General features: G+C 33.7%; 3 protein-coding genes across 7 annotated transcripts in view; 2 read left to right on the top strand and 1 right to left on the bottom strand.

Moving 5' to 3' along the window:
• The window catches only part of LOC112048087 (protein Son), an 18967-nt gene extending 5229 nt beyond the window's left edge, over positions 1-13738 (top strand). The window contains exons 6-14 of one of the 5 annotated variants that reach the window (XR_002887001.2): positions 1-15; positions 981-1042; positions 1639-1712; positions 2776-2849; positions 3704-3787; positions 4804-4914; positions 7615-7667; positions 9180-9261; positions 10382-10439. The exon at positions 1-15 is cut by the window's left edge and continues 132 nt beyond it. Coding sequence is in view for 3 of the 5 variants with exons in the window: in XM_024085461.2 (XP_023941229.2) it covers positions 1-15; positions 981-1042; positions 1639-1712; positions 2776-2849; positions 3704-3787; positions 4804-4914; positions 10382-10573; positions 11923-12102; positions 13553-13663 (903 nt within the window). In the remaining 2 variants the exon portion in view is untranslated. Of the gene's footprint in view, positions 16-980; positions 1043-1638; positions 1713-2775; positions 2850-3703; positions 3788-4803; positions 4915-7614; positions 8029-9179; positions 9262-10381; positions 10574-11922; positions 12103-13552 lie in introns of those variants that run through there. The other 4 variants (XM_024085462.2, XM_024085461.2, XR_008251396.1 and 1 more) reach the window with 4 other exon arrangements.
• A 1254-nt stretch (positions 13739-14992) lies between these two features.
• Positions 14993-17502, bottom strand: LOC112048101 (iron-sulfur cluster assembly scaffold protein IscU). Its single transcript, XM_024085482.2, has 3 exons — positions 17275-17502; positions 16322-16625; positions 14993-15391 (listed from the first exon to the last, which is right to left on the bottom strand). The coding sequence occupies exons 1-3, from the start codon at positions 17365-17367 to the stop codon at positions 15321-15323; spliced, it is 468 nt and encodes a 155-aa protein (XP_023941250.1). The 5' UTR covers positions 17368-17502; the 3' UTR covers positions 14993-15320.
• A 1027-nt stretch (positions 17503-18529) lies between these two features.
• Positions 18530-21654, top strand: LOC112048102 (uncharacterized). Its single transcript, XM_024085483.2, has 4 exons — positions 18530-18687; positions 19173-19378; positions 20711-20874; positions 21285-21654. The coding sequence occupies exons 1-4, from the start codon at positions 18593-18595 to the stop codon at positions 21426-21428; spliced, it is 609 nt and encodes a 202-aa protein (XP_023941251.2). The 5' UTR covers positions 18530-18592; the 3' UTR covers positions 21429-21654.
• The last annotated feature ends 4362 nt before the right edge of the window (positions 21655-26016 follow it).

The raw sequence follows: 26016 nt of genomic DNA, 5'->3' as shown, positions 1-26016 counted from the left end.
AAAAAGGATAACATGGTAATGAAATAGAACATTTATTATTATCATACCTATTTTGTATTTCAAAATCCATTCAATTCAAGTCAAATGACATGTTTGTCTGTTTGCAAAGCACTAGTGACTATACATACCACTGGTTCGGTAGACAGAATCTGTTGAGAAGAGCCGGCAATATAATAATATGCTCCCGACCGACTTTTTTTTTTTTTTTTTTTTTTTTTTTTTCGGTCACGGCGGCTAATCTCATGGTGAGATTAGCCATGTACGCAGGAGATATTATAGTGCACAAGTGTATGCGCAAGCACAGGTGCACTCTCTCTTCCCTCACTCTCGAAATCCGATGGGACGGCAGACCGACACGACCGGTGAGAGATCAGGCGCAGGACCGACGGCTTTACGCGCTCTCCGAGGCACGGGGGTGTACTAACACCGCCAACTTCCCAACTCCAGGCTGCTATTAAGATTTTTCCTTGTAAGAAAAATCCCAATTTGTTTTTGTTGGCCTGACCCGGGATTCGAACCCTGGACCTCATTGTCCGTAGCTGAACTAGCTAACCACGGGACCAATGAGGCAGTTAATATACTAACTAAGGCCGGCAATATACTAACTAACTAACTAACAGTTGCTCTTTAACCGAATTCAAAAAAACGAGGAAGTTATAAGCAGTATAATTTAGAATTTTATATTTATTACAATGTCTACAGTATTTCCCGAATAGTTGGGAATATGGCAAATATTTTTTTTTATAACAAAAACAAAAATGAGACAGTAATTTTATAATAAAACGTTCAAACAATATTTAATTTTATTTTATTAAGAAAATTGTTCAAGATATTTATTTCTCCAAACTAAATAATGTAACCATCATATCACATATATGATGGTTACAGTATTTACATTTTTTATGTTGGCTACATTATAGATAGGTATTATATTATTCATCTTAACTTGATTAATTTTTCTTCTTAAACTTCTCTTCCAGCAAGTCGCTAAGATTAATACAAAATCGTCAGATAAACCAAGTTCGTCTACAGAGAAAACAAGGTTAGTTGGAATTATATATTTAAAATCATTTTATTAAATTTTAATCCTACGCGTCTCCCGACAAATCAAAAGATATTTTAATATTTTGAAATTCATGAATGAACTCTATAAAATTAGTCTATGAAAGTCTGTAAAATTAACACATTGTTCCTGGAGTTGTATTTAAGTTGGTATTTAATTCATAGGCTTTAATCTAGAGCTAGACCATTTGAGTATTTTTAACCAATTTCGAAAAAAAGGAGGAGGTTCTCAATTCGAGTCAATTTTTTTTTTATTTTTAATTAGTTGTGATTAAAGAGTTGGAACATAAAGATATTCGTTTTGGTCTTGATAACTCTTTACGTTTTTTTTTTAATACAAGAGTATTTGTATTTACATTATGTTACTTTTAAATGACTGTGAATTTTTATCCTTAATAAAGAAATTACTATAATGAATTATAAATGTAAGAAACACTATGTCCCTTGGGCACAGCATTACTCGATGGATTGATTTCGCTAATTATTTTTTCGTTGTCTTCTTATAAAATGTTTAAATCATAATAAATAAGTATACTAAAATTGTGCACATCCTAAAACTACTCTTGTGTTTTATAGTCCGGAGCCTCTGGCCTTACCGCCACCGCCGACGACTGCACCAGCTTATATGAAGAGTTTCACTACAGGGAGTCGTAAGTTGTCTCTTTTATCAACATTAATTATTCATATTATTACAAATAGGAGGTATTTGAACGAAGTTGTTGCAACAGTGATGGTATAAATAAAAAGGTATTGGATGACTCGAGTTCAGTTCTTTGTTAGGCAGCGTGAACACCGTCACGCTGCTAGTCGCGTTAGTAAACTCTCTACTCTTTAACGCCGCTACTACTGAAGCGATTTGGCTTAAATTTGGAATGGAAATAGATTTTACTCTGGATTAACACATACGCTAGTCGCTACTTTTTATCCCAAAAAAATCCATGATTTCCCGAGATTTTCGAAAACTGATGATTTTGATGATAATAATGTTTGTTACTTTTTCACGCCTCGACTACTGAACCGAATTAGCTGAATTTTGGTACTAAGATATATTATAACCTTATATATTAACACATAGGCTATTTTTTATCCCGGAAAAATCTATGGTTCCCGATGTATTTGTGAAAAACTAAATTCCACGCGGACGAAGTCGCGGGCGTCCGCTAGTTGATCATAAATAGTAGTGTGGGCATGGAGAACATGACGGGCAGGGATGGTAAGTCTTGATGCATTCTAAAGGGATCCCTTAAACCTTCACCAAAGGTCACAAGTCCTGGGACCTGTTCGAGGTGTATCCTCTATCACAAAATGATGGTACAACGTCACGACACAATAGCGTAAACTGAACTTACAATCATACAATAATACACCTTTAATGATATTGGATAGAAGCAGGCGTTACTTTGCGGCCCTACCCGTGATAGCCTAGTGGGTATGACCTCTGCCTCCGATTCTGGAAGGTGTGGATTCGAATCCTGTCCGGGGCATGCACCTCCAACTTTTCAGTTGTGTGCATTTAAAAATTAATATCACGTGTCACAAACGGTAAGGGAACATGCATACCAGAAAATTTTCTTAAGTTTCTGCGTGTGTGAAGTCTGCCAATCCGCATTGGGCCCGCGTGGTGGACTATTGACCTAACCCCTCTCATTACGAGAGGGGTTAACTCAATAGTCGTAATTCGTTTCAATGTTTAATTATTGATTTTTTTTTCAGAATTAGCGTCAGTTCCTGCATTGCCCGCACCGGGACCGCAGGCATATCCTCCGGGTATTGACAATCAAAAACTGGTAAGTTTCAATATTATTTGCTTTTCTTTAATTTTTTCTTTTATATTTAATTATTTTTTAATTACAGTTAAATATTTTTTTTCGCGGACTAAACCAGTCAAAGGACATGTCCCAATTTTGTATGGAGGCTGGGCCTTTATTCCGAGTGTCAACTAAGCAGAACAAATCATTTTTATCCTTAACGAACATAAAATATAGGGCTTAAAACCTGAAACAAAAAGGAACCCGCATTTTTTTAATTTTTTTTCATTAGCTGACAACATTATTTAAGAATATTTATCATGTCGAAACACTTGCAACTTACACCCTGACAGGTTGTCAGTGATCAGCGTAGTAGCGTTCTTTTAAGGCGTGTTTAAAGCAAATTAAGGATTTTTTTGTTTAATGCTTCTCTGTCTACGATAAATTGTTTCTTTTTAACTTGTGCCTTATTGGCATTTGACAATATTACATCACATTGACAGCTTACACCGGATATGAATTCAATTCCAGGTGTTTTTATTGGCTGTTTTGAACACTTTTACTGTATTGTCTATGTTTAATTTGTAGGCAAGGGAACGAAGCAAAAAAAATATTTATCTAAAGAATGCTGAAAAAATTCTGAAAATTATATTCTCAACAGCAATTTGTATTTTCTATCCGTAAATAATACTATCGACTTGCTTAAAAATTATAAATAATAAAGGCCCATTTTGGGACATGTCCTTTTTATACTGAACTTTATAAATAGAGACGCTCAGTATAACTCGACCCAGGATTCAAACCTAGGACCTTGTGATCACATGCCACATACGCTAATTGGAACTAGGCAGTTAACATATGAGATAATTATTTAACTGTTATGTTATTTTCAGCAAGACGTGGCGGCGCTGGTGACACAAAAGCTGTCGCTCATTCGTAAGGAACAGGAACAAATCGAAATGTCCAGTATGACAGGTGTAAGTATTTATCATTAACAGCCTATTTTATACTATAGAGAGCCGTGATAGCTCAGTGGATATGACCTCTGCCTCCGATTCCGGAAGGTGTGAGTTCGATTCCGGTCAGGGGCATGCACCTCCAACTTTTCAGTTGTGTGGATTTTAAGGAATTAAATATCATTGACTCTAGCGTGAAGGAAAACATCGTGAGGAAACCTGCATACCAGAGAATTTTCTTAATTCTCTGCGTGTGTGAAGTCTGCCAACCCGCATTGGGCCGGCGTGGTGGACTATTCGCCGAACCCCTCTCATTCTGGGAGGAGACTCGAGCTCAGCAGTGAGCCGAATATGGGTTGATAATGATGATGATGATAGGTATGTTACGTCCTACAAAATCACCGCAAAAAGTGATCCGTATTCAGCTACTCCAATGAGCGCACACATGCACAATTTTGTCTTTAACTCCATTATATATTTATGTATATATAGTTTTTACACTTCCTAAACACACAACTCGACATTTTAGACGATATTTAGGTGTTATTTGTTTAAATACCGTTTGAACACAACTAACATTGAGATGTGGAAATTTCCTCTTTTGAATGCCTCATTTTTCCTGACCTAAGTAACACATCCAACAGTATTTTTTTTTCTTTTTTTTAATAAGTTGAAGCCCTGCCCCTCTACTAGTGAATACTGTGTTACAGTGTTATTTAATATCATCTAAATATATAAAAATGAATTGCTGTTCGTTAGTCTCGCTAAAACTCGAGATCGGCTGAACGGATTTATCTTATCTTGGTCTTGAAATATTTGTGGAGGTATAGGGAAGGTTTTAAAGGTAAGAAAAAATAGTATAATTGCCGGGAAAACCATAAAACAACCCTTTTCTATTTCCCATACAAACGTTTAAGAGTCAAGCGGTAGGGTAGGGGTAGAGGTATAGAAGGGTAGAGTAAGTGCACTTATGTCAAAACGAAGCTTGACCGGGTCCGCTAGTTGTATAAATAATATAAATATGTTTCCGTCCTCAGTTCGGTTGGTCGGCCAAGTTGTCGAACCTGGGACAATTCACGGGCTCCACGGGCGCGAACATCCTTACTCCGCGCGAGCTGGCCAGCGGCACGCAAGCGTGGGCCAAGAAGGTACGTACTCGCGCGCGCACGCACGCTGTTTGCTTACTATTATATCATACTATGACGCAAACTTGTCTGTTTGTAACTCTATTATGTAAGAGATATCCTTAGGTGGTTTTCAAATAGTATCTAGAAACAAAAAAAAGTTGTATAAACAAAAAAAAAAGTATTTTCATCTCACTTGCTCGGAATAGTTTCTTTTCATCTGCCATATTAGGTGTTAAAATGGGACAAAATGGGCTATGATATTTGTAATTTATAAGCAGGTCGGTAGTATTTTTTACGGCTAGAAGATACAAATCAAATCAAATCAAAAATCATTTATTTCAAGTAGGATCAGTTTACAAGCACTTTTGACACGTCAGTTGACTATTTGTAAAGATTCTACCACCGGTTCGGAAGGCAGGTTCTGCTGAGAAGATACCGGCAAGAAACTCAACAGTTGCTCTATTGAAATGAAAAAGTCATACAGTATTATAATTTACAATTGATAACAATTGCTGTTGATAAAATAATTTTCAGATTTTTTGAATCCCCCATTAATTAGATAAATATTTTATTCATTTCGCTCCCTTGTCTACAAATTTAACATAGACAATACAATAAAAGTGTTCAAAACAGCCAATACAACACCTGGAATTGAATTCATATCCGGTGTAAGCTGTCAATGTCATGTAATATTGTCAAATGTCAATAAGACACAAGTTATGAAGAAACTCATAGACAGAGAAGCGTTACACAAACAAAATTCTTAAATCGTAAAAACGCCCTACACGAACGCTACTACTCGAAGATCACTGACAATCTGACAGGGTGTGAGTTACAAACATGTTGCCATGATAAAAATGCTCAATTAATGTTGTCGGCTAATGTAAAAATACAAATGCGGGTTCCAATTTTTTTTTTTTTGATTTATGCCCTATATTTTATGTTCTTTTAAGATAAAAATAATTTGTTCTGCTTAGTTGACACTCTGAGTAAAGACCCAGCCTCCATACAAAATTGAGACATGTCCTTTTTAATTTTATAATATGGACGTTGAAAAATGATGTTGGTCCCTAAAGTATTATTACTCCTACAAAGGATTACAAGGAGATTTTTTATATATAACATTAGCTTCGCTGTAGTGAGATAAAAATTTAAAAAATATCTTACTACAAATGTACAGACTGTTTGGTCACTAATCATTGCCTAAACTGAGACCATAGAGACATTAAAATTAAAGGTCCCGCGCACACACACTTCGCAGGCTAGTGTTTGAAACGCCATATTTTTCTATTGAATAAAACTTTTATTTAGATTTCAGTTTTTGTTTTAAATCAGAAGACTAATAAGACTATTACCGATAGGACAAATCAGATTTAAAATATCATATTTTTATTGAAATACATTTTCTATAGATATTTTTACTAACTATTGTCACGTAAACGTAATTTGAGCTCAAATAAAAAGATTCATAACTTTTGATTACTACTTTTACGATGTCCCGCTTTTTTTTTTTCAATAAGAAGTTCCTAAATCCCGACGAAAAAAAATCTGGCAACACTATAGTTGCTTAAACCCTCAGTCTAATTACATAAGGACCTGCCTTGCACGTTACTTTTCTGTCAAAGCATATGATCAACGATCTAATGCGATTATAAAAACGGTCCCTATAGAATCGACGTTTCATAGTTGTAATCGTATTCGTCGATTAAAGAGCTCCGTAAAAATACCTTTTTGTGTAGTTAAATGGTGTAAAAATCTGTCAACAACCTCTTGTATAGTATAAGATATATAACCTAAACTAAGTTCGTTTTCCTTACAAAATGACAATTTTGGTTTTGAATTTAGGTGCTGTACTAGTCTTTATGTAATAAGTCTGAGCCAACCATATTTATCTATGGTAGAAGCATGATCTGACAATGTTTCAGCTATTATTAAAATAAGAAGGTCTGTGTATATGCCCTCGTTCTACTAAATCTCTTCAATGTTCTACATTTTAAACTAAAGATATCTCTTACTTTTGCAAATTTTTGAAAATGTAGTTTCGAATCTATTTTGTGCAGTAAAATAGTTAAATTGTTTTAACAAATATGTATACAATTGTATCACAAAATTGTTTTTATTGATAGCACTTAGATTTGGTGATCTATATATTATCAATACATAAGTATATAACATACATATAAAAACTCAGTATTAAACAGAATCGGGGAAAGTTATTTTTTTATAACTAACAATAAAATTAATGACTATTAACTTTTTTACTCATATCGTGCTTTTATATACATAATTTATGTTGTCACCTATATTTATGTAATGTTATATGAAATAGTAGATAGTTTGAGTGCTTCTTGGAAATTTTTCATTATTTTTTCCAATAATTAATGTCTTTTTCATATCCTTTATATTTATGTAATTTAAAACATTATATTAGTAAAGTTGTAAACTTCGTTGCATACAACTATTATGTAATGTATCCTCATTATATCATAATTAAAGACAATATATTTAAATTTTTTATATTAACATGTTCCGAAAAGATATATTTTATTTAAATATGAAAATATAAATATGTACCTAAAGTATAACTACTTAAATACACTTGCTTATGAGTTATGAATTCATTTCTTATAATGTTCCATAAGTGATGGTGATAATTAAAATCGTAAACTTACGTCCCCGTTCTGTTCAATACTGCGATACTTTAAATAACTTTTCTTTCAGCTCGAAGCGCCGCTCGGGATACGCGTTACCTACTCTATGGTCCTGAGGCTTTGGTCAGAACTTATAATACGTTTTGTATTATCCTTTCTGACTCACAGTGCAATATTTACGATGGTTATGACAACATTACTTGTTTAAATAACTCTGATTATTGATCATATTGACTATATTTATGGTCAACAAAAAAAAAACAATTTGTCTGTGGTATACACTTTTTTGTTGACATATATTAATTAAATTCCAATTAATATAAAGTTGTTCACAAGGCCAGTATTTACGTTATGTTGGAAAATATTGAAAAATATAGTATAGCACCGGGAAATATTAATAATGCAACACGATCACAATTTTGTTACTATTGACGAACCGCTCAATTGAGTCCTACGCAGTACATTATACAACATTCACTAATAAGTACGTACTTACAACTTGATTAAAATTAGTTACAAATCGATGCGTTTTTACAATTTTGTATTATTTAATTTTATATATACAAGGTAGAAAGCTTTGTTCTTTTATTATAAGGACGACGATATACAATATCTATTTACATCCTAATTATCTGACAGGATTTTTGATATATTATACTGTAGATATAAAAGTACACAAGTAAATGTTGTTTTAACCATCACGTGTCGAAATTCTCCGTAACGTGTAAAGGCAGAACTATTTTAGTTCGCTCGTTACACTAAACGCAAAGCGCACAAAATTATTTTATTGCGTGGTGATTTTCGTGAATTTTCATGAAAAGTACCACCCAATAAAATGGCATGTCAGTTTTAACACTATAGTTTGATTTTGAGAAGGTGAAATGTTTTTGAAGTATATTTATTTATATATTTAACTGCACTTTTAAACATAAACACAGACATATTGGACAAAAATTTATTTTTTGTGTGGATATAAAAAAAAATATATATTTGTTTGTTTTGCGTTGAAGCGTTGTTTTAGATCTCAATATTGAATAAATTAGAAATTTACAGAAACTAAAAAATAATATTTATATTGAGATTTTCTTCACTGAATTGTTTTCAAAATTCCGAATAAGTACTGCCCTCAAAATTGTGGTCAACTTCTATATTTAGAAAATTAAAATTACAGTAAACACTGGCAAACTCTGTTTACTGAACATTTTTTATATAATTTATTTTTAAATACATTCACCTTCAACAAAATCGAACTATAAACATTATGTATACAAATATTCAGTATTCCCCTACTGTAATAATGTACTGTGATGTCAAATAGTATCTAACTTTGGAATCTTGCTCGCAAAGTCTTGTTTGCACTATTACAGAGCAAACATATTATAATTCCAACAGATGGTCTTTGTCCTTGCGACATTGAAATTATTTATCGAAACGAAAATTAATAATAAAAAATTGTACAAGTATTATAAAATGATAATTTTAAAATACTGCCTGGCTTTTGTACAAATAATAAAATAACTTTTAACGGGACTTTTCGAATCATTATTTCGATAGCCTAGCGATTCTTTTAGCCATGAAACAAGGCTCTAAGAAAAACCTAGGCTTTTATGGGGAATTCATGAATATTTGTTACAGTCTGTAAAAGAAATGGAGTCGCGTGCCACGGTAGACCAACCACAGCCCAACAATAGGTGCATATTATGTACCAGAGTTACAGGTAAGGACAACAAGGAGGTAATAACAGCGAGGGGAAATATAAATGGAGGAATATATCGAAAAGTCAAATTGTACTGTGTTGAAGATATATCCTTATTTATCTTAGCTGTCATAGTCAGAATTTGGGCCACAGAAGAGCTCCATAGTAAAACCAAATTAAATATTTCTTTATATGTATAAGAAAAATGTTTACTATACTATATTATACATTCGCTTCCTAAAGCTGGAAATAAAAATTTAGGAACATGTTAGGTACTTACCAAATTTTTGGAAATTGTACTGTGTTGAAGTCTGTCTTTATGTATCTTAGCTGCCATAGTCAGAATTTGGGCCACAGAAGAGTTCCTTAGTATATTATAGAGTCAAAATAAATATTTGTGTATATGTATATGAAAAGTGTTTACTATGCTATATTATACATTCGCTTCCTAAAACTGGTATTGAAAATATAGGAATATGTTAGGTACAAAATTTTTGGAAAATCCAATTGTTCTGTTTTGAAGATATATTCTTATGTATATTAAATGTCATGGATAGAATTATTTGGACTAGAAAAAAGTTTATTTATGAAGCCTAATCAAAGATTTGCTTTATGTTTAAGAAAACTGTTTACTATATTTTAAACATTCACATACTAAAACTATAAACTAGGTTTTTAGAACGAAATATCAATTGACAGAATATCTCTGGGTAGAACATTATCTATTGATATTGGTTATATGCGTGTAGAAATATTTTACATAGGTACTGAAAAATATGTTGTAGAAATAAAACTTATTATATGTCAATTGCATCTATTATACTGATTCATTTACTTGTGAATAGTAGAATTTTATTTTTTACTACTAAATTGTTTTATTATTATTATAAAGTGTTGGTCATGTAGAATGGCTAAAACCGTAGAGCGCAGTAAAGTAAAATAAATGTGTTACTTCTTTTTTTGTAAATTAGAACTCCGACTATTTTGGGTTCCATAAAATCAAAAAATGTCTAAAAACCGTCGAGAGCTAGATATTATACATAGAAAAACAATTGAAGCGAATTCAGCCAGTATTAAACTATATGTTATTGTCTTTGTCTATGGTTTCTCTGGAAATTGTTTAATCAAAGTATTTATACAGGATCAGTTGGTACGCGCAGCGCCGGTTGAGGGCGGTATGGGAATGCATCTGCTCCAGAAAATGGGCTGGACTCCGGGCCAGGGTTTGGGCAAAGAAGGAACTGGAACCCTTCAGCCTTTGCTGTTAGAGGTCAAGTTGGATACTAGAGGTCTGACATCGAAAGAAGAGGTCAGTACGAGGCATGGAAGATCTGTAAGTATAGCACGATTCATCGGCACGTTTTTTTTTATTTATAAGATTTTTTTTATTATCATACATAGAGTTGATAATATCTTTTAAGTAGTCATAATTCACAATACCCAGTACTTAAATCATCATCATCATCATCATCATCATCATCATCATCATCATCATCATCATCATCATCATCATTATTATATCAGCCGATAGACGTCCAATGCACGACATAGACTTTTTGTAGAGACTTGCAAACACCACGATCAGCGTTGAAAGATTTTTTTTTGAGTGAAAAAAGCGGGATACTTTCTCCGAAAGTAGGATATATATATTTTTTTAAATATATTTTACGGCCTTGGATACAAAGCAGGATATCATAAAAAAATATACAGAGATACTCCGAGCATAGCTCGTTCCATCGCTGTGTGACTGAGCCTTCATATGAGGCCTCAGACCAATTATAGAAGGACCTGTATCGTACTCATAGTCACAAACAAAATTGTCTGACATTTTCTTAGGAAAACGACCTTAGATTTGGTATATATCTTAAACTAAACTAGAAGTTACTGTCCATTTTTTACACCATTCAACTACACAAAAAGGTATTTTTAGGGAGTTCTTTAACCGACGAATACGATTACAAATAGTTTACATCGATTCTGTAGAGACAGCTTTTATAATCGCATTAGATCGTTGATCATATAATTTGACAGAAAAGTGACACCTAGCGAGGCAGGTCCTATACAATAGTTGGTCTGAGTATGAGGCCCATAGTTAGCGACTAAGTCTCTGAACCATAGGTTTAACCATTTCAGTTATGTATTACATTTTAATCTTGCAAATAATATTCAGTCAGCTATTCCTGCGCCACGCTATTTTTATGTCGAAACTTTAACCGACTGGAAAGGAGGTGTCTATTCTATATTTTTTTTTTCAATGTTTGTTACCTCATAACTTCGTCATTTATAAACTAATTTTGAAAATTACTTTTTCGTTTGAAAGTGTATACTTCCAAATTGGTCCTATTTCATTTTCATACAAAATCGGTTTAGTAATTTTGTGTTAAAAAATAACTGAAATACGTCTTTGAAGTCGATTCCATTTTAATGTTAAAAAGTTTATTATTATGCTTGTAACCGCTTCTCTATAGCTTGGCAACCGTTCGTAACACTCCCAATGTAGTGCGCAGGCCGGGGGGCGTGTAGCGATCAATGAAAAACCCACGACTGATGCACGTCACTTCCCCGTATGCACGATTTCACATTAATTCCCCCCGTCGCCCGCATATCACGGGAGTGTTATCAACGAACTTGTCAGGCAACAGTACGTACTACCTACTCATTGAGTTATTTTTATTCCTGTAGGCAAAACCACAGCGAGGTATAAGGCGAGGAGGGGGAGGTGGCTCTGCGCCCCTGGTGGCGGGGGGTAAACACCCCGTGTCTTTGTTGGGGGAGTATTGTTCCAAACAGAAGCTGGGACCTCCGGAGTACAGTCTGTGCTTCGAGTGCGGTCCTGACCATAAGAAGAACTTCCTGTTTAAGGTTTGATTATTTTTTTAAACATAAATACTGACTGGTATATAAATTAATAGCCTCAATAGCACAACGGTAAGAGCGGTCGGACTCATCACCGAGGGGTGGTGGTTCGATCCCCGCCCCGTTGGTCTATTGTCATACCCACTCCTAGCACAGTCTTTCCCGACTAGTTGAAGGGGAATGGAAATATTGGTCATATTTAAAAAAAAACATATGGCATATATTCTTTTAAAGAAAAAATTGGTGTGAAATATCATTTTCATAGTCATAGTTGATTGTGGCTGGTGGGAGGCTTCGGCCGTGGCTAGTTACCACCCTACCGACAAAGACGTACCGCCAAGCGATTTAGCGTTCCGGTACAATGTCGTGTAGAAACCGAAAGGGGTGTGGGAGGATTTTCATCCTCCAAACAAGTTAGTCCGCTTTCTTCTTAGATTGCATCATCACTTACTATCAGGTGAGATTGTAGTCAAGGGCTAACTTGTAAAGAATAAAAAAAAATGTAAAAGTGTATACTAGATAAACTAGCAAACACCCGCGACTTTGGCCCCATAGACCTCTTTAATTAGCCGGTAAATATTCTTAGCGGGTGCCAAGTAGCTATGATCTACAAAATTTTATCTTCGTTCGTCACTGGTTTTCGATTTTTCGTAATTAATTATTTATAATCGTGATTTCATCTTTCGCTTTCATTTCAGTGGTGCAATAAAGTTCAAAATTTCAAATAAAATTAGGCATATACGATTAGTCATGTCCACTGTGCTATCACGGCTCTATATATTTTTTTTATATTTTATCTCACCTGATGGTACTTAAGTGATGATGCAATCTAAGATGGAAGCGGACTAACTTGCTAGGAGGAGGATGAAAATCCACACCCCTTTTCGATTTCTACACATCGAACCGGAACGCTAAATCGCTTGGCGGTACGTCTTTGTCGGTACGGTTTGTAATGATTGATTATCAGGGTTCCCAACTTAGGGGTTTTCCCCCAGATTTAGGGGGCAAATAAGTGAAATGGGATTTTTTTAGGGGTCTGAAATTTTTAGGGATTTTTTGAACTGTTTAATATTTTTATTGATGATAATTTTAATATTTCTTTCTTGACCTAGCGACTTATAGCGACATATAATACGTTATTCTACAACACATTTGCCTCAAATGGCGGCAATTTCCATCGAATAAAAAAAATTGTTAAATTTATTCATTGTCAACATGTGATTTCAAAAAAATCTGTATCTTCAGATAAAGACGTAATATTTTGTCTGTATTAAATATAGATTTCTGAAACATATTACATCATATTATTTCTAAATTATTATGAATTTATATTTTTTAGGGGGACAACTCAATAATTAAGACGTTTAATTAAATTTAGGGGTTTTGACACAAACTTTAGGGATAAATATTTTGGAGAGTTGGTAACACTGTTGATTATTATACTTGTTATTGTTAGGTGAAAGTTGCCGGTGTAGAATACCAGCCGGCCGTCGCGAGCGCGAACAAGAAGCAAGCAAAGGCAGACTCGGCTCAACTCGCTCTGCAGAAACTGGGCATTGTGATTTAGTTTACTACTAGTTTTATTTAGATGTACACTTATGTATAATGTTTGTAATGTAATAAATATTATATAAATTGAAAATGTTTTTATTACCTACCTTTAGTTTTTTACATAGTTCATATAACTTGATTTATGGTAATCTTAGACCATTAAAAAGAAAGGACCTGCCTCGTAAACTGTTACCCCTCTGTCAAAGATCAAGAATTAATGATCTAACGCGTTTATAAAAACTGTTGCGTCGTCGTGTAAAGAGCCCCATAAAAATGCCCGTTTGTGTAGTTGAATGGCATAAAAAACGGCCAAAAACTTGTAGTTTATACCCATAGATCTATAATATAGGTACTTAGGTACCTACTCAGTACTCTCTACCGACTCTTAAATCTACCTTGATACCTTGGAATGGAATGCTAAGATATTCGTCTCCTTGTATAGGTAAGTATCTTTATTCTGAGATTTTGTAAACAATTGTGAACATTTGTTATTAACATTTTCAGCTATTTAAGTAGGTAATCTATTCTCAGAAAATGTATCATCAAGTGGTAGAGATTTTTCAGCGTCAAATGCTTGCTTATTTATAGACACAAACGAAATATTATGCAACCGCATGTTGCCAAATTTGTAATGAGTTCAGTAAATTAATTTATCTATGATGGGATGGTTCATTTAGACTTATATTGGGTTTTCACCATTGAAGAATGGTTTGTTTATACATAATGGTAACTATTTTTCTTTCATGTTGTTATCTATAGTCTGGCAAGTTATTTGATGACACTCCCATGATATGCGAGCGACGGGGATAAAGAATGCGCGGGTGTGAAATCGTGCGTGCGGGGAAGTGAGGTGCATCAGTCGTGGGTTTTTCATTCATCGCTACACGCCCCCTAACGTAACACTAGATGGCCCGCGCGGGCCATCTAGTGTTACGAAGTTGCCAAGCTATAAAAACCCAAATTAAGCCTATGAGTACTAGCTTTTGGGTCGAAGTTATGCTCTTATACCTATAAAACCGCATAAAAATGTGTTTAGTTTTTCCAGAGATTTAAATATAAAAATAAGATTATATTGAATATATAAAAATTGTGTTTTACATAAAGACAATATATTTTTAGAAATTTTATGAAAAACTAAAAACTGAGCAAAAATTTATTTCAAAAAGAAACTGGGACAGCCACAGTTTATTATCTGAAACAGGTGTTACTTCAAAGTTTATAGAACATATGGTTCTATAAACTATGAAGTAAACATTACCCCTGAAATTATTGGCATATTCATTTCAATAGCAACCAAGAATTATAAACCACATGTTACTTAGCAATTGAAATAAAACAAATAACATAATTTACAATAAAATATTTATCTAACAAATCAATATACATTTACATACTATCAGGGATTTCAATAAGTTTTAATAAATAAAACGATGACATTAAAATCTGAATATTCAATATTCATTGTTTAATACAATGGTATAATGGGAACATCTACACTAAATCTAATCATTCGAAATCCCATAAACTTTCAATACCATCACAGATCTGTTCCAGTCATAGACCAAGAGCTGGTAGATATTTTTCAATAGGTAGTTAATGCACTTGTAAAATACTTTTTGTATAAAAATATCTGACAGCTCTTAAACTATTTCATCATTCTTAGTAAGTGATACTTAGTTCTTGTCAGTTTGTTGCTTGATCCTATAGTCGGAGAGTGCTGCTTTGATGGCGTCTTCTGCAAGCACTGTAGAAAAACAAAATACATTTACATACAATACAATATAATGTTTGTATACAATATAAAATAATTTACAGGGTCCATCAAACAATTAACATCATTTAAGTCATATAATGGCAGACTTTTCTTAGGTGCCTTTAGAACACACACCAAAATCAATGTCATGTTAGAGAAGCATGGTAAATCGTTATGCTAATTGTTAATATAATTATTTGATGGAATATTTGTCTACCTGATGTAAAATGGAATAATCACATACTTTTAAAAATGAAAAACTACATATAAGAAGAAGAAGAAGAAGAAGAAGAAGAAATACTTTATTGCACACAAAAATACAATTATAAATTGAAACATTAAAAACATTTAATTAACTTAGCATGCAAAGGCGGCCTTATTACTATAAGTAATCTCTACCAGGCAACCCCTGACGAGAGAACTTGCGAAGAAAGAGCGGGAAGGTGCAATACATTATATGTAATTATATATATTAATTATTAATAAAAAAAATATATATATATATATAAATATAATATAATATATACGTAAATATAATATTAAAATTTACATATGTATTACATAATATATTACAACTAATACAAATAATAAAGTTAATAAGTTGTAATAAGTAGACATTGCATGTCTATTCAATGGTATAGCCATATTTTCTTACCTAAAATAAAGTTCCTAGTAGGGATAATAATCAGTTTACGAATATAAATGTTAACAAATACTAAAATCATACATTAATACAAGGTAAGCAGATAACATAAATTCTCAGGTCAAGTTCTCTAGCAAAGATTTGTAACTTATAAAGACAATGTAGCAATCAGAATAGATTGAAAATGATTATGAAACAGGGACTGCATAAAGACCTGCAGAGACACTAGAAGAAAAGAGACAATGTTTCTAGAAATGGAGTAAAAAGTAAAGACTTACTAGAGCAGTGAAGCTTGACTGGTGGTAAAGACAGCTCCTTAGCAATATCTGTATTTTTGAGTTTCAGTGCCTCGTCAACAGTCTTGCCTTTCACCCATTCAGTAGCAAGAGAGCTTGAAGCAATAGCAGATCCGCAGCCAAAAGTCTTAAATTTTGCGTCAATGATCTTTCCATTCTCATCCACCTTGATCTGCAGTTTCATGACGTCACCGCAAGCTGGTGCTCCAACTAAACCTGTGCCCACACTCTTATCCTTTTTGTCCAAAGAACCGACATTACGAGGGTTCTCGTAGTGGTCAATAACCTGATAGCAAAAAATTACATGATGTTACAACATTATAATAAATTAAATATTGATGATACAATGTCAATATATTGTATAAACAGTAGCCTATGTTCTGCTGCAAAGTTCAATTTATCCAGTGGTTCAGCCGAGAAAAAATAACAGACATACAGACTTAAGTTTCGCATTTATAATATTATAGTATGGAATTATGAATACAAATTATTTCTGAAATTCTTTTGTTCACAGAATATGTAACATTTCAACTGGCTGATTGGCTTTTATTTATTTTCATATAAAATTATCTGTTATCAAGTCTTGACTAAACATATTTTTTGATTGTTCAGGATGACTGTTGAAAATGAAAATTTTAACTTGATCACAATCTTTACCTAATTTAGCACTTTGCAATCAGAAGATGGAAGAAATATGCAAGTAAAATCATACCAGACTAATAAACTTCTTTGCTGGAAAATCAGAAACTAAATGCAGCCAGCAATAATACCCACTAAGTATACCAATCTAGAATTAGACCCAATTATAGTATTACAAGTTCTCTCTGGAAATTTACCAAGATGCCTTCGCCTAGGGAGTAGTAAAGTTCAATCACGTAAGCTCGAAATTAGAAAAATCGATAAACCTTGACTTTGAACACGAAAAACAAACTTACATTCGCGTGGTACGACGCAGTTTGCACTGCATTGAGACCGGTTTGACTCCTAAAGCACAAACATTTATAGATGTTTGGAAGTAGGAAAGCCATTTTTGCTTCAATTAGCACTTCTCAAAATTAATAAATCTCAAAATTGCGCTGCTGGCTTAGGGTTTTGTCGTCTGCTCACTAATTTTCTTGAACCAAAGATTCGGCCTCGCGATTGGCGCAATCGGCAATACAAATTACAAAATACAAGACAAACGTCAATTCTACATTATTGATTTTTGCTCTGTGTTCAAATCAGACACAGGTTAAAAATAATATTCACTACACTATACGACACGACCACGTAACTGGTCCTCCGATTTAAATTATAGTTATTTCATGGTTAATAAACTGACACATTTTCATTAAATCTTAGCTTAGCATTTTCACAATTGCACTATATAAAAAGAAAAATATTATCGCGAAAAACTTTTTTTGTGGCTTCTTATAATTTTGGTCTGCGTAGGTCTACGCTCATGCGCTGTAATGTATCTAACCTTGAATAACTTAGACTTACATTACATTACAGCGCAGATCTAAATTATATGAGACTCTAAAGACAACTTTTAGAACATCAAAATTATGGTATATTCGAGTTTACAGCTTAGAGCTTAGTATCTCTCATTCGCAGATTGACTTCTCTATTTTACGCCACTTTATCGACACAAGTTTAAAGTAAGTTACCAAGATTGTTTTTTTACATATTAATACGTCGCATCATCCTCAAACAAAGTTGCAAACTATCAAAATATTTGACAAACATGTTTGAATAGGCTACTTGCCTCTTTTGTAAACAGCGTTTAAACTGAATTATGGAAGTATTCTAAGGTATATTTTAACTTGTCCCGTCAATAATAACCAGTAAAAAAAATAATATTAATGAAAAAAATTCTACGTAAAATTTTTGCCGCCGAAACACAACACATTAGCAAGTGACTTCATTCATAGAGAGCACAGCGTGATGTGATTTAACACGTCACCGCAAGCGCCAATCACAAAACGATGCCTTGTAGCGACTGACGTCACAGTTTATGATTGGCGTTTGAGGTGACGTGATAAAAATACAATTTAGTTTTATAAAAATATTACAATTACGAGATTATTTTCACAAATAAAAATGTGATTAGAGTTTCAAGTACACCAGGCGAGTAGCCTATTGGATTGTTTAATGTAAATGTTAGATTTAAAAACGTTTGATCGTCTACAGGCGCCTTTACTGTTACGATACCAAAAAAAAAAATCAGTTTGTGTCTTGCTTTATTTTACTTGTCGCTTATCCTTTCTGTCTATGATCATGACAATTGGAATTACAACAATTTCGAGGCTTGTTGTGCCCACTTTGAGTAATTTATTTTGTTTATCACGAGTGCAGCTAAGTACACTGTATGTATAGAAAATTATTATCTATTGCGTATTAAAAAAAACATATTACATAATTGCCGGCAGCTAACAGCCGGCTATTTAACCGGCTTTATCATTATTTTTTTACTATTTTACGATAAATAGGAATAATGTGTGACTAGCGAATTAAACGATAACGCATCTGTATTAACATTAAATGTATTCTATTCTATATTCAAAAAATGATGTCATTCCTGTGCCTGTCTCGCAAATTACAAAGTTTGTCTCTATGTCAAATTGTAATTGATAATTTGGTAAACAAATAGGTATGTCAATGTATTACGTACACACGTTAATAGGTGTAGGAAGAATTGCCGTTTTAAAGGAAGATCGTGCAATTTGTTTTCACATTTTTTACTTAGTGATATGCTAATTGCTATTAGCAATCAATCCATTTCGAAATCAAGTCAATCTGTTACATTCCTGTATTGAAATAGTTATTTAGCATTAGTTATCTTTGATTACAGTAAAATGGCTGAAGGCAATCCCGACTATAAATCTGCGTCAAGTATTCATGAGTTCACGGTAAAGGACATAAAGGGCGAGGATGTTAAACTTGACAAGTACAAAGGTCATGTCTGCATCATAGTAAATGTTGCTTCCCAATGTGGATTGACTGCAAACAATTACAAACAACTGAATGAGCTGTACGAACAGTATGCTGAAAATAATGGTAAGCACTGGTTACATTACATCCAGTTTAAATTTGCAATCACACTTTACAAATCTTCTTCTTTCTTCTTTTTCTGGGCCTTTTCTGCACTTGGCCACTAAGGTTTGGCCGTTGTACATAGGTCCCTTCGGTGCTGGTCCCCGCTGGAGTCACAACTGGAGCAGGAATTTACAAATCTTATGGCTGCACTACACTTTGCAATTTTGAGATTTGTTTGATAGCCATACTCAATGTGCACTGTTTACCAACAAACAAAATGAAGGTAGAAAATGCAAGTCATTTCACAACTTGAATTACCTATATATTGTTTTTTTTATAAAATGTTATTCAATATATATTAACTATTTATTAACTGTTTGTTATAAGCTTATTAATTAAATTTATTTTCATTAATTTGAGAACAAGTTAATTATAACAATTATTAGGTGTGAAATGATTAGTAATTTATACCATCATTTTTAATTTGTTTTTTTTAAACAGTGCACATTCAACAGAGTATAGATTTCTATAAAAAAATATAACTTGATAAATTTGATTGATTATTGCAATATATATAATAAACTCAAAAAATAATGAGGTTTTATGTATCACTGTAGTTATGTATTTTATCTAATAGCGTTAGGAGGGATCTAATCATGTATTAATTTAATGTATACTGTAAGTAATAAATAGATTATAATTATTATTAGTAGTTACAATATCTGTAGGTTTTATCTAATACAAGTTTATGTCTTCTATTGATCTTATCAGGGCTGGGTTTTATAACAAGGTAGGTATACAGCGGATATTGAAATATAATAAAAACATGGAAACCTGTTACCTATGTTGAATGGAAAATTATGACAATACTCAACAACCAATGATAATATTATGGGAAATATTTTGAAGGTTTTACAGAAAGCATAAGTAACATAAAGCATACAGCAACATATTCTATCATCAGTTAATTGCTAATATGTAAAATGCCCACATTTATTTGTCTAGCTATTATGTTTTAGTATTTAATCAGGTACATAATGACTATTGTAAATAATAACAATAATTAGGAATTACTCAAAACTCTAAAATTTTGCAACAACTCATTTTCAGCAATGCATAATTTAAATTGAAGTAAAATTAGTGTGACTTCTCTTGCTACAAGTTACATGACAGATAATTTAGTATCTTAAACCACTTCAAAACTTTTGTACTACACTGTTTCGAAGCACATGCTTGCCATATTAATAAAAAAAAAATATTTTTTGATTGTGGCAGGCCCAAAATTTTGTGCCATTGGTACGACATCCCTGATCTTGCGGCATTTATTTCTGTTAAAGGCTTCTAAACTTACAGGTCTACGCATCTTGGCATTCCCCTGCAATCAGTTTGCTGGACAAGAACCTGGTAATTCAGAAGATATAGTATGTTTTGCGAAAGACCGCAAAGTGAAGTTTGATTTGTTTGAGAAGATTGATGTCAATGGTGAATCTGCAAGTCCTTTGTGGAAGTTTTTGAAGGTACATATTTTAAATAATAATATTATACCAATCTAAAAAAAACAGCTGCTGGTTAATAACAACTTTTAATAACCTCTTTATTGATATAAGTTGGAGGAGGGCAGAGTAACAAAAGTTGTTACTAATGAGATGTTTTGTTTTACTGTTGAATTATTAATAGCTATACAACTTAACCGCCACAATGTTCTACAAATTGTGTGGTACATTATCAAGTTCCGACGCCCTGAAGTTTTCATGTCCTGGTAACTCAGTTAGCTACCAGAATCAAGGATTTTCGTAAATAAAAAAGTTAATCATCTCATCGAGATGAAGCAACTCACCTAAAATTAGCTTGTTAGTAATCAGGTGTACAAAATGATCCCTGACTAAATAATACATGTCATTTTAAAATAAATATTATAAATTTTCAGCATAAGCAAGGAGGCACTTTAGGAGATTTCATCAAATGGAATTTCACAAAGTTCATTATTGACAAGAACGGTGTTCCAGTTGAGCGTCACGGACCTAAAACAGATCCCTTGGATTTGGTGAAGTCACTCCAGAAGTACTGGTGAATCACTTGAAAACCACTGTGTGAAGAATTGCTTTAAAGGGTTTTTAAAATTCATCACAAATCATTTTTATATTGGTGGTCTCAATTATGTTTTAGGTATAAAATATTATTATGGGAATTGTGTTGTATTTATAATAATATGCACTGTTTAGCTAGTTATAATTTTAATGTTGTATGCAAAAATATATTTTAAATATTATACAAATATAATGTGAGTTACTTTTGTTTATTTTAATTTTATTTTACCTTTTAGGCAGATTTCTTTATTAATATTATATTTTGATTTATAAATAAGCAGTTGCGAATGTGATTTATCTACTAGCGAACAATCAAAGGCAGTGAGATGAGCGATATTTGAATTTTCTTTTTTCAGTAGTTTACAGTCATCGATCTCCATAAAAAAAAAGGATGCACAATCAGCGGCCAAAAAATTAGTGCCATTCACAACTTCTTGGCACTCAATTCAAGTAGTCGAATTTGCTAATTCAATTCAACCTTAAACTCAATCCTCAAGGTTGAATTTGCTCTGAATTTGGGATTTTATTGAATATTGGACTATATTTAAAGGTCTTTAGGTAAAATTTTCCTCCTCTTTACCAATAATTCTAAAACTGTCAAAGCAAAATTGGCCAGTTTTAAGGTGAAATTTTCTACATGATTGTGTGCCATTTTATTATAAGAGGTCACATTAGATAAAATTGGTTTTAAAAAAACAGCATTCAATTTGCTTTCTAACATCTTGCCTAGAATATGCTATCTTGCGCCCGACCTTAGCCTGTATTTAAAACATGTAAATATTACACTTATTTATGTCTATTACCATAAATCTTAATTGTTGACTGCTCCCATAGGAATTAATAGTTTTCAGTACAGTAGGTAGAGTAGATATTACCATATATACAGGGCCTGTAGCTATGTGGCACGTCGACTTTCTGCAAACGCTAACTTTTCGAAAATTTAAAAATGGATGGGAATTACATTCACTATAAACGTTACATGATCAAGTTGTTGATCGGATCTGTCATTCCCAAAATTTTTTTTTGTTGTCGAAGCGTTAGCGTTTGTAATAAGAGAATCGACGTGTCACATGGCTAAGGGACTGAGACCGATAAAAGTAATACATATTCTTACTAATAATAATCTTAAATGCGAAAGAAGTCCGTCTGTTACATTATAGGTTTTAACGGCCACACCGCTGAACCGATTTAGGTGAAAATTGGTATAGGTATAGATAAATTTGACATTGGAGCAGAAAATTTTACTACTTTTTACCCCGGAAAACCCATGGTTCCCGTGGGATTTCTAAAAAAGAAACTCGCGAACGGTGTCGCGGGTGTTGTGTCTAGTTCTAAAATATGCGAAAAATATACTGGTTCCAATATTTTTTATTAAAATATCAAACTTCTCTTGCACTAGATGGTCGACAGATTTTGTTTGTGTTAGCCTGACATTGCAATCGCTACAACGGACTTATTTGTAAGTGTTGCATCTATACATTATCGCCATTTTGAAGAATCTATGATTCCCGCGGGATTTATGAAAAACTGAATTTTACGCGGACGAAGTCGCGGGCGCCCGCTAGTATGTAATAAATATTTACCTAGTCACTATTGATATATGCAGTATGCACGCCTGACGCCTGATTGAAAGTACAGGTAGGGATAGGTACAATATCCTCCCTCCTTCAATCAGTAAATAATCAATACAGCCAGGCGGGAGTTCTAAAAATAGAGACAGTGCCCTTTGTATTTTCATGCGTGCGGGTTCCAATACAAAATATTAAAATTATTGTGCATCTAATTAAGATAACTCGTCAATTCCATAAAGCAGACAAGGCTAAATGGCCGGACGTGCTAATGAACTATAATTAAAGCAAAGAACCGGATACAATAGAATTATGTGATTGTTGAAATCTCTTCAAGTAAGTAGATACATGCAGGTACTTAGTGTCAGATTTAATATCTATTCCGTATAATTGAGTGTTTGAAACTATAAAAGATATTCAGATACAAGTAAATAGGTAGTTTTTAATTTTTTTTTTATTTTATTGATATGACTTCACAATTAACCTTACTCTATTCTCCTGCCAAACTGAAGAAGTAGAAGTACAAGTAGATAGGCATAGGTAGAGATTCTTCCTTCAGGGCCTTTTCCATTCTTATCCAGGTAGTTGGCGGTTGTGTGTTGTTCTCCGCTGAATTATTCCATCCATCCGAGTACGCCCTTAAAACTTAGCACTGCTAAGCTTCTGGAGCGAGTTCGGCTGGATGGAACAGAGAGGAAACCTGGGCGGCCTGCTAAGTTAGCAGGCCGCCCAGGTAGCCTATAGCCTTAGGGAGTGTCGCAGAGGAACCAATAAGTTTTGCGTTTATCCATTACCACCGTGCATTCACAGATTAATAGGATAGTACGTAGGCTACGTCTAAGATACATTAAGTATATCGGTTTCTCAATCTCCATGCAAGCTCTGCATAGAGGGCCATCATAAGGAATTGGTCATTCTGTCATTGCCATAAGGTAAGGAAAGGTTTCTTTAGTAGAGTGGAATCATTCCAACTACCGTCCTCAACTTATCACGAGCATCAGCATAGCTGGGCACCGTTGATCAAATAGTTAACTACATTAATCTTTTGTACAAAATCTGCAATCAGTCGACAGACTATAATCAAATTAGTGGTAGGCATAAAGTGGCGTTGGCAGACCAGGGGACCACTGTCCTCAAATCTGCATAGAGTCGAGCACATCTGCCCGTTTTAACCTTTTGACTCTATCAGCAGTCAGTAGCCCACAAGCCAGTGGGTTTGGATGTTTCTGCAAGCGTTCCCGATGTTGCGTTTTGTACTTTTTTATCTCGTCCTGAACTTTGGCATTTCCAAATATTGGTGTATTTCAGTATTGCGTGTATACCAGGGCGCATTAGCAATTGTTCTAAATATTCTATTTTGGACTCTTTGGATTGGTAGTGTGTTGGATGTGCTAGCGGTACCCCATATCTGAATTCCATATAGCCAGATAGGTTTGAGAATTGCGCAATACACCAATAGTTTATTGTTGAGTGACAATGCAGACTGCCTACCTAGAAGCCAGAGCAAGTTTCTAAAGCGATTGTTAAGGTCGTCGCGCTTGTTTTTAATATGATCCTTCCATGTGAGGCGTCGGTCTAAGTAAAATCCTTAAATCCAAAAGCTAACTTAAAAGTTAATCCGTGAATTAAAATGTAAACTCGGTTAAGTAACGATTAACGGATTAACGAGTTAATGCCCATCTATGAGCATCAGGCATCAGGAATATTTATGTCACCCACGGGTCAAGGCAAGGTAGGTAGGTAGTGCCTCTTTTGTGTGTTTATTACATGCTGTATTTGCTTAGAGTTCGGCTTTATGGATCCGTGTTTTGTATTTGGTGGTTGGTGGGACGCTTTGGCCGTGGATAGTTACCACCCTATCGGCAAAGATGTACCTACCGCCAAACGATTTACCGTTCTGGTACCATGTGTAGAAACCGAAAAGGGTGTGTGGTGGACTCCTAACAAGCTAGCCCGCTTCCATCCAAGATTGCATCATCACTTACCATGTGAGATTGTAGTCAAGGGCTAACTTGTAAAGAATAAAAAAAAATGAAAAAAAAATACAACCGACTACAAAACCTAAAGACGTATCCACTAAACTAAAAAGTGAAAAATAACATCATAATATTATTATGTTCTACCTGCTGATCAGTTCGAAGACAGTGCTAAGCCGGTGTCGTATTAATTTAAGCCGTTTTAATAAGAACGACATGAAAGAGCACTGTCTGAAAATTTTTCAATATTCATGGCTTGAATTAATACATCATTGGCTTAGCACCGTCTTCAAACTGTTCAGCAGGTAGAACATAATAATATTTTGATGTTATTTTTCACTTTTTAGTGGATACGTCTTTATGTTTTGAAGTCGGTTGTATTTTTTTTATCAAAATTTTATTATTTTTCCATTTTCAGTGTAAAATATATAGATACTACATGTAAAAAAATACTTTCATACACAAAATGAACACCCTACCATTCCCTAACCCCGTTAAATTCGAAAATTCCTGCAACGTCGAGGAGTTCCCTTAACTGTCCTTCATCTTCATCATCAGACTCCTCATGACGGTCACAACCATCTAGGTGGAATGTTCTCATCAATACAAATTAACCAAGCCCAAACACGAGGTAGCTACTGTAAACCGTTAAGGAGTTCCCTTATTTGACCTTGGTCTTTATCACCAGACCCCCAATGACAATCACAACCCAACTAGGTGAAAAGTTCTCATTAATACAAATTAATCAAGCCCAAACACAAGGTAATTACTGTAAATCATTGAGGAGTTCCCTCGTCTGTATAATGGCTTCATCATCAGATCGATTCCAAACCTTCATTAAATTGTAGTTCTCTTTGACAGTAGTTCTTAAAAGTACTCAATAAAAAAATACGAATACACTAGTCATCCATACAATTTTTCAAAGTTCCCCTCGATTTCTCCAGGTTTCCAGATCATAACATGATGAATATGGGATCACATGGGGAGTATACCTTTTAAAACAAAAAAAAAATATTTTTGAAATCGTT

This window comes from Bicyclus anynana, chromosome 13, assembly GCF_947172395.1.
Source record: "Bicyclus anynana chromosome 13, ilBicAnyn1.1, whole genome shotgun sequence".
Lineage (NCBI taxonomy): Eukaryota > Metazoa > Arthropoda > Insecta > Lepidoptera > Nymphalidae > Bicyclus > Bicyclus anynana.
Note: the sequence above shows the minus strand (reverse complement) of the source record. Positions and strands in the feature narration are given on the sequence as shown.

What these genes read in the sequence shown, in the direction of transcription:
- LOC112048102 (XM_024085483.2), top strand. Translation starts at nt 18,593, where the DNA reads ATGATCATGACAATTGGAATTACAACAATTTCGAGGCTTGTTGTGCCC. An exon ending in CGAGTGCAGCTAAGTACACT is followed by an intron (nt 18,688 to 19,172) that starts GTATGTATAGAA and finishes CTTTGATTACAG; the next exon opens with TAAAATGGCTGAAGGCAATC. An exon ending in CTTTGTGGAAGTTTTTGAAG is followed by an intron (nt 20,875 to 21,284) that starts GTACATATTTTA and finishes ATAAATTTTCAG; the next exon opens with CATAAGCAAGGAGGCACTTT.
- LOC112048101 (XM_024085482.2), bottom strand. Translation starts at nt 17,367, where the DNA reads ATGGCTTTCCTACTTCCAAACATCTATAAATGTTTGTGCTTTAGGAGT. An exon ending in CTGCGTCGTACCACGCGAAT is followed by an intron (nt 16,626 to 17,274) that starts GTAAGTTTGTTT and finishes TTTTGCTATCAG; the next exon opens with GTTATTGACCACTACGAGAA. An exon ending in AGTCAAGCTTCACTGCTCTA is followed by an intron (nt 15,392 to 16,321) that starts GTAAGTCTTTAC and finishes GTTTTTCTACAG; the next exon opens with TGCTTGCAGAAGACGCCATC.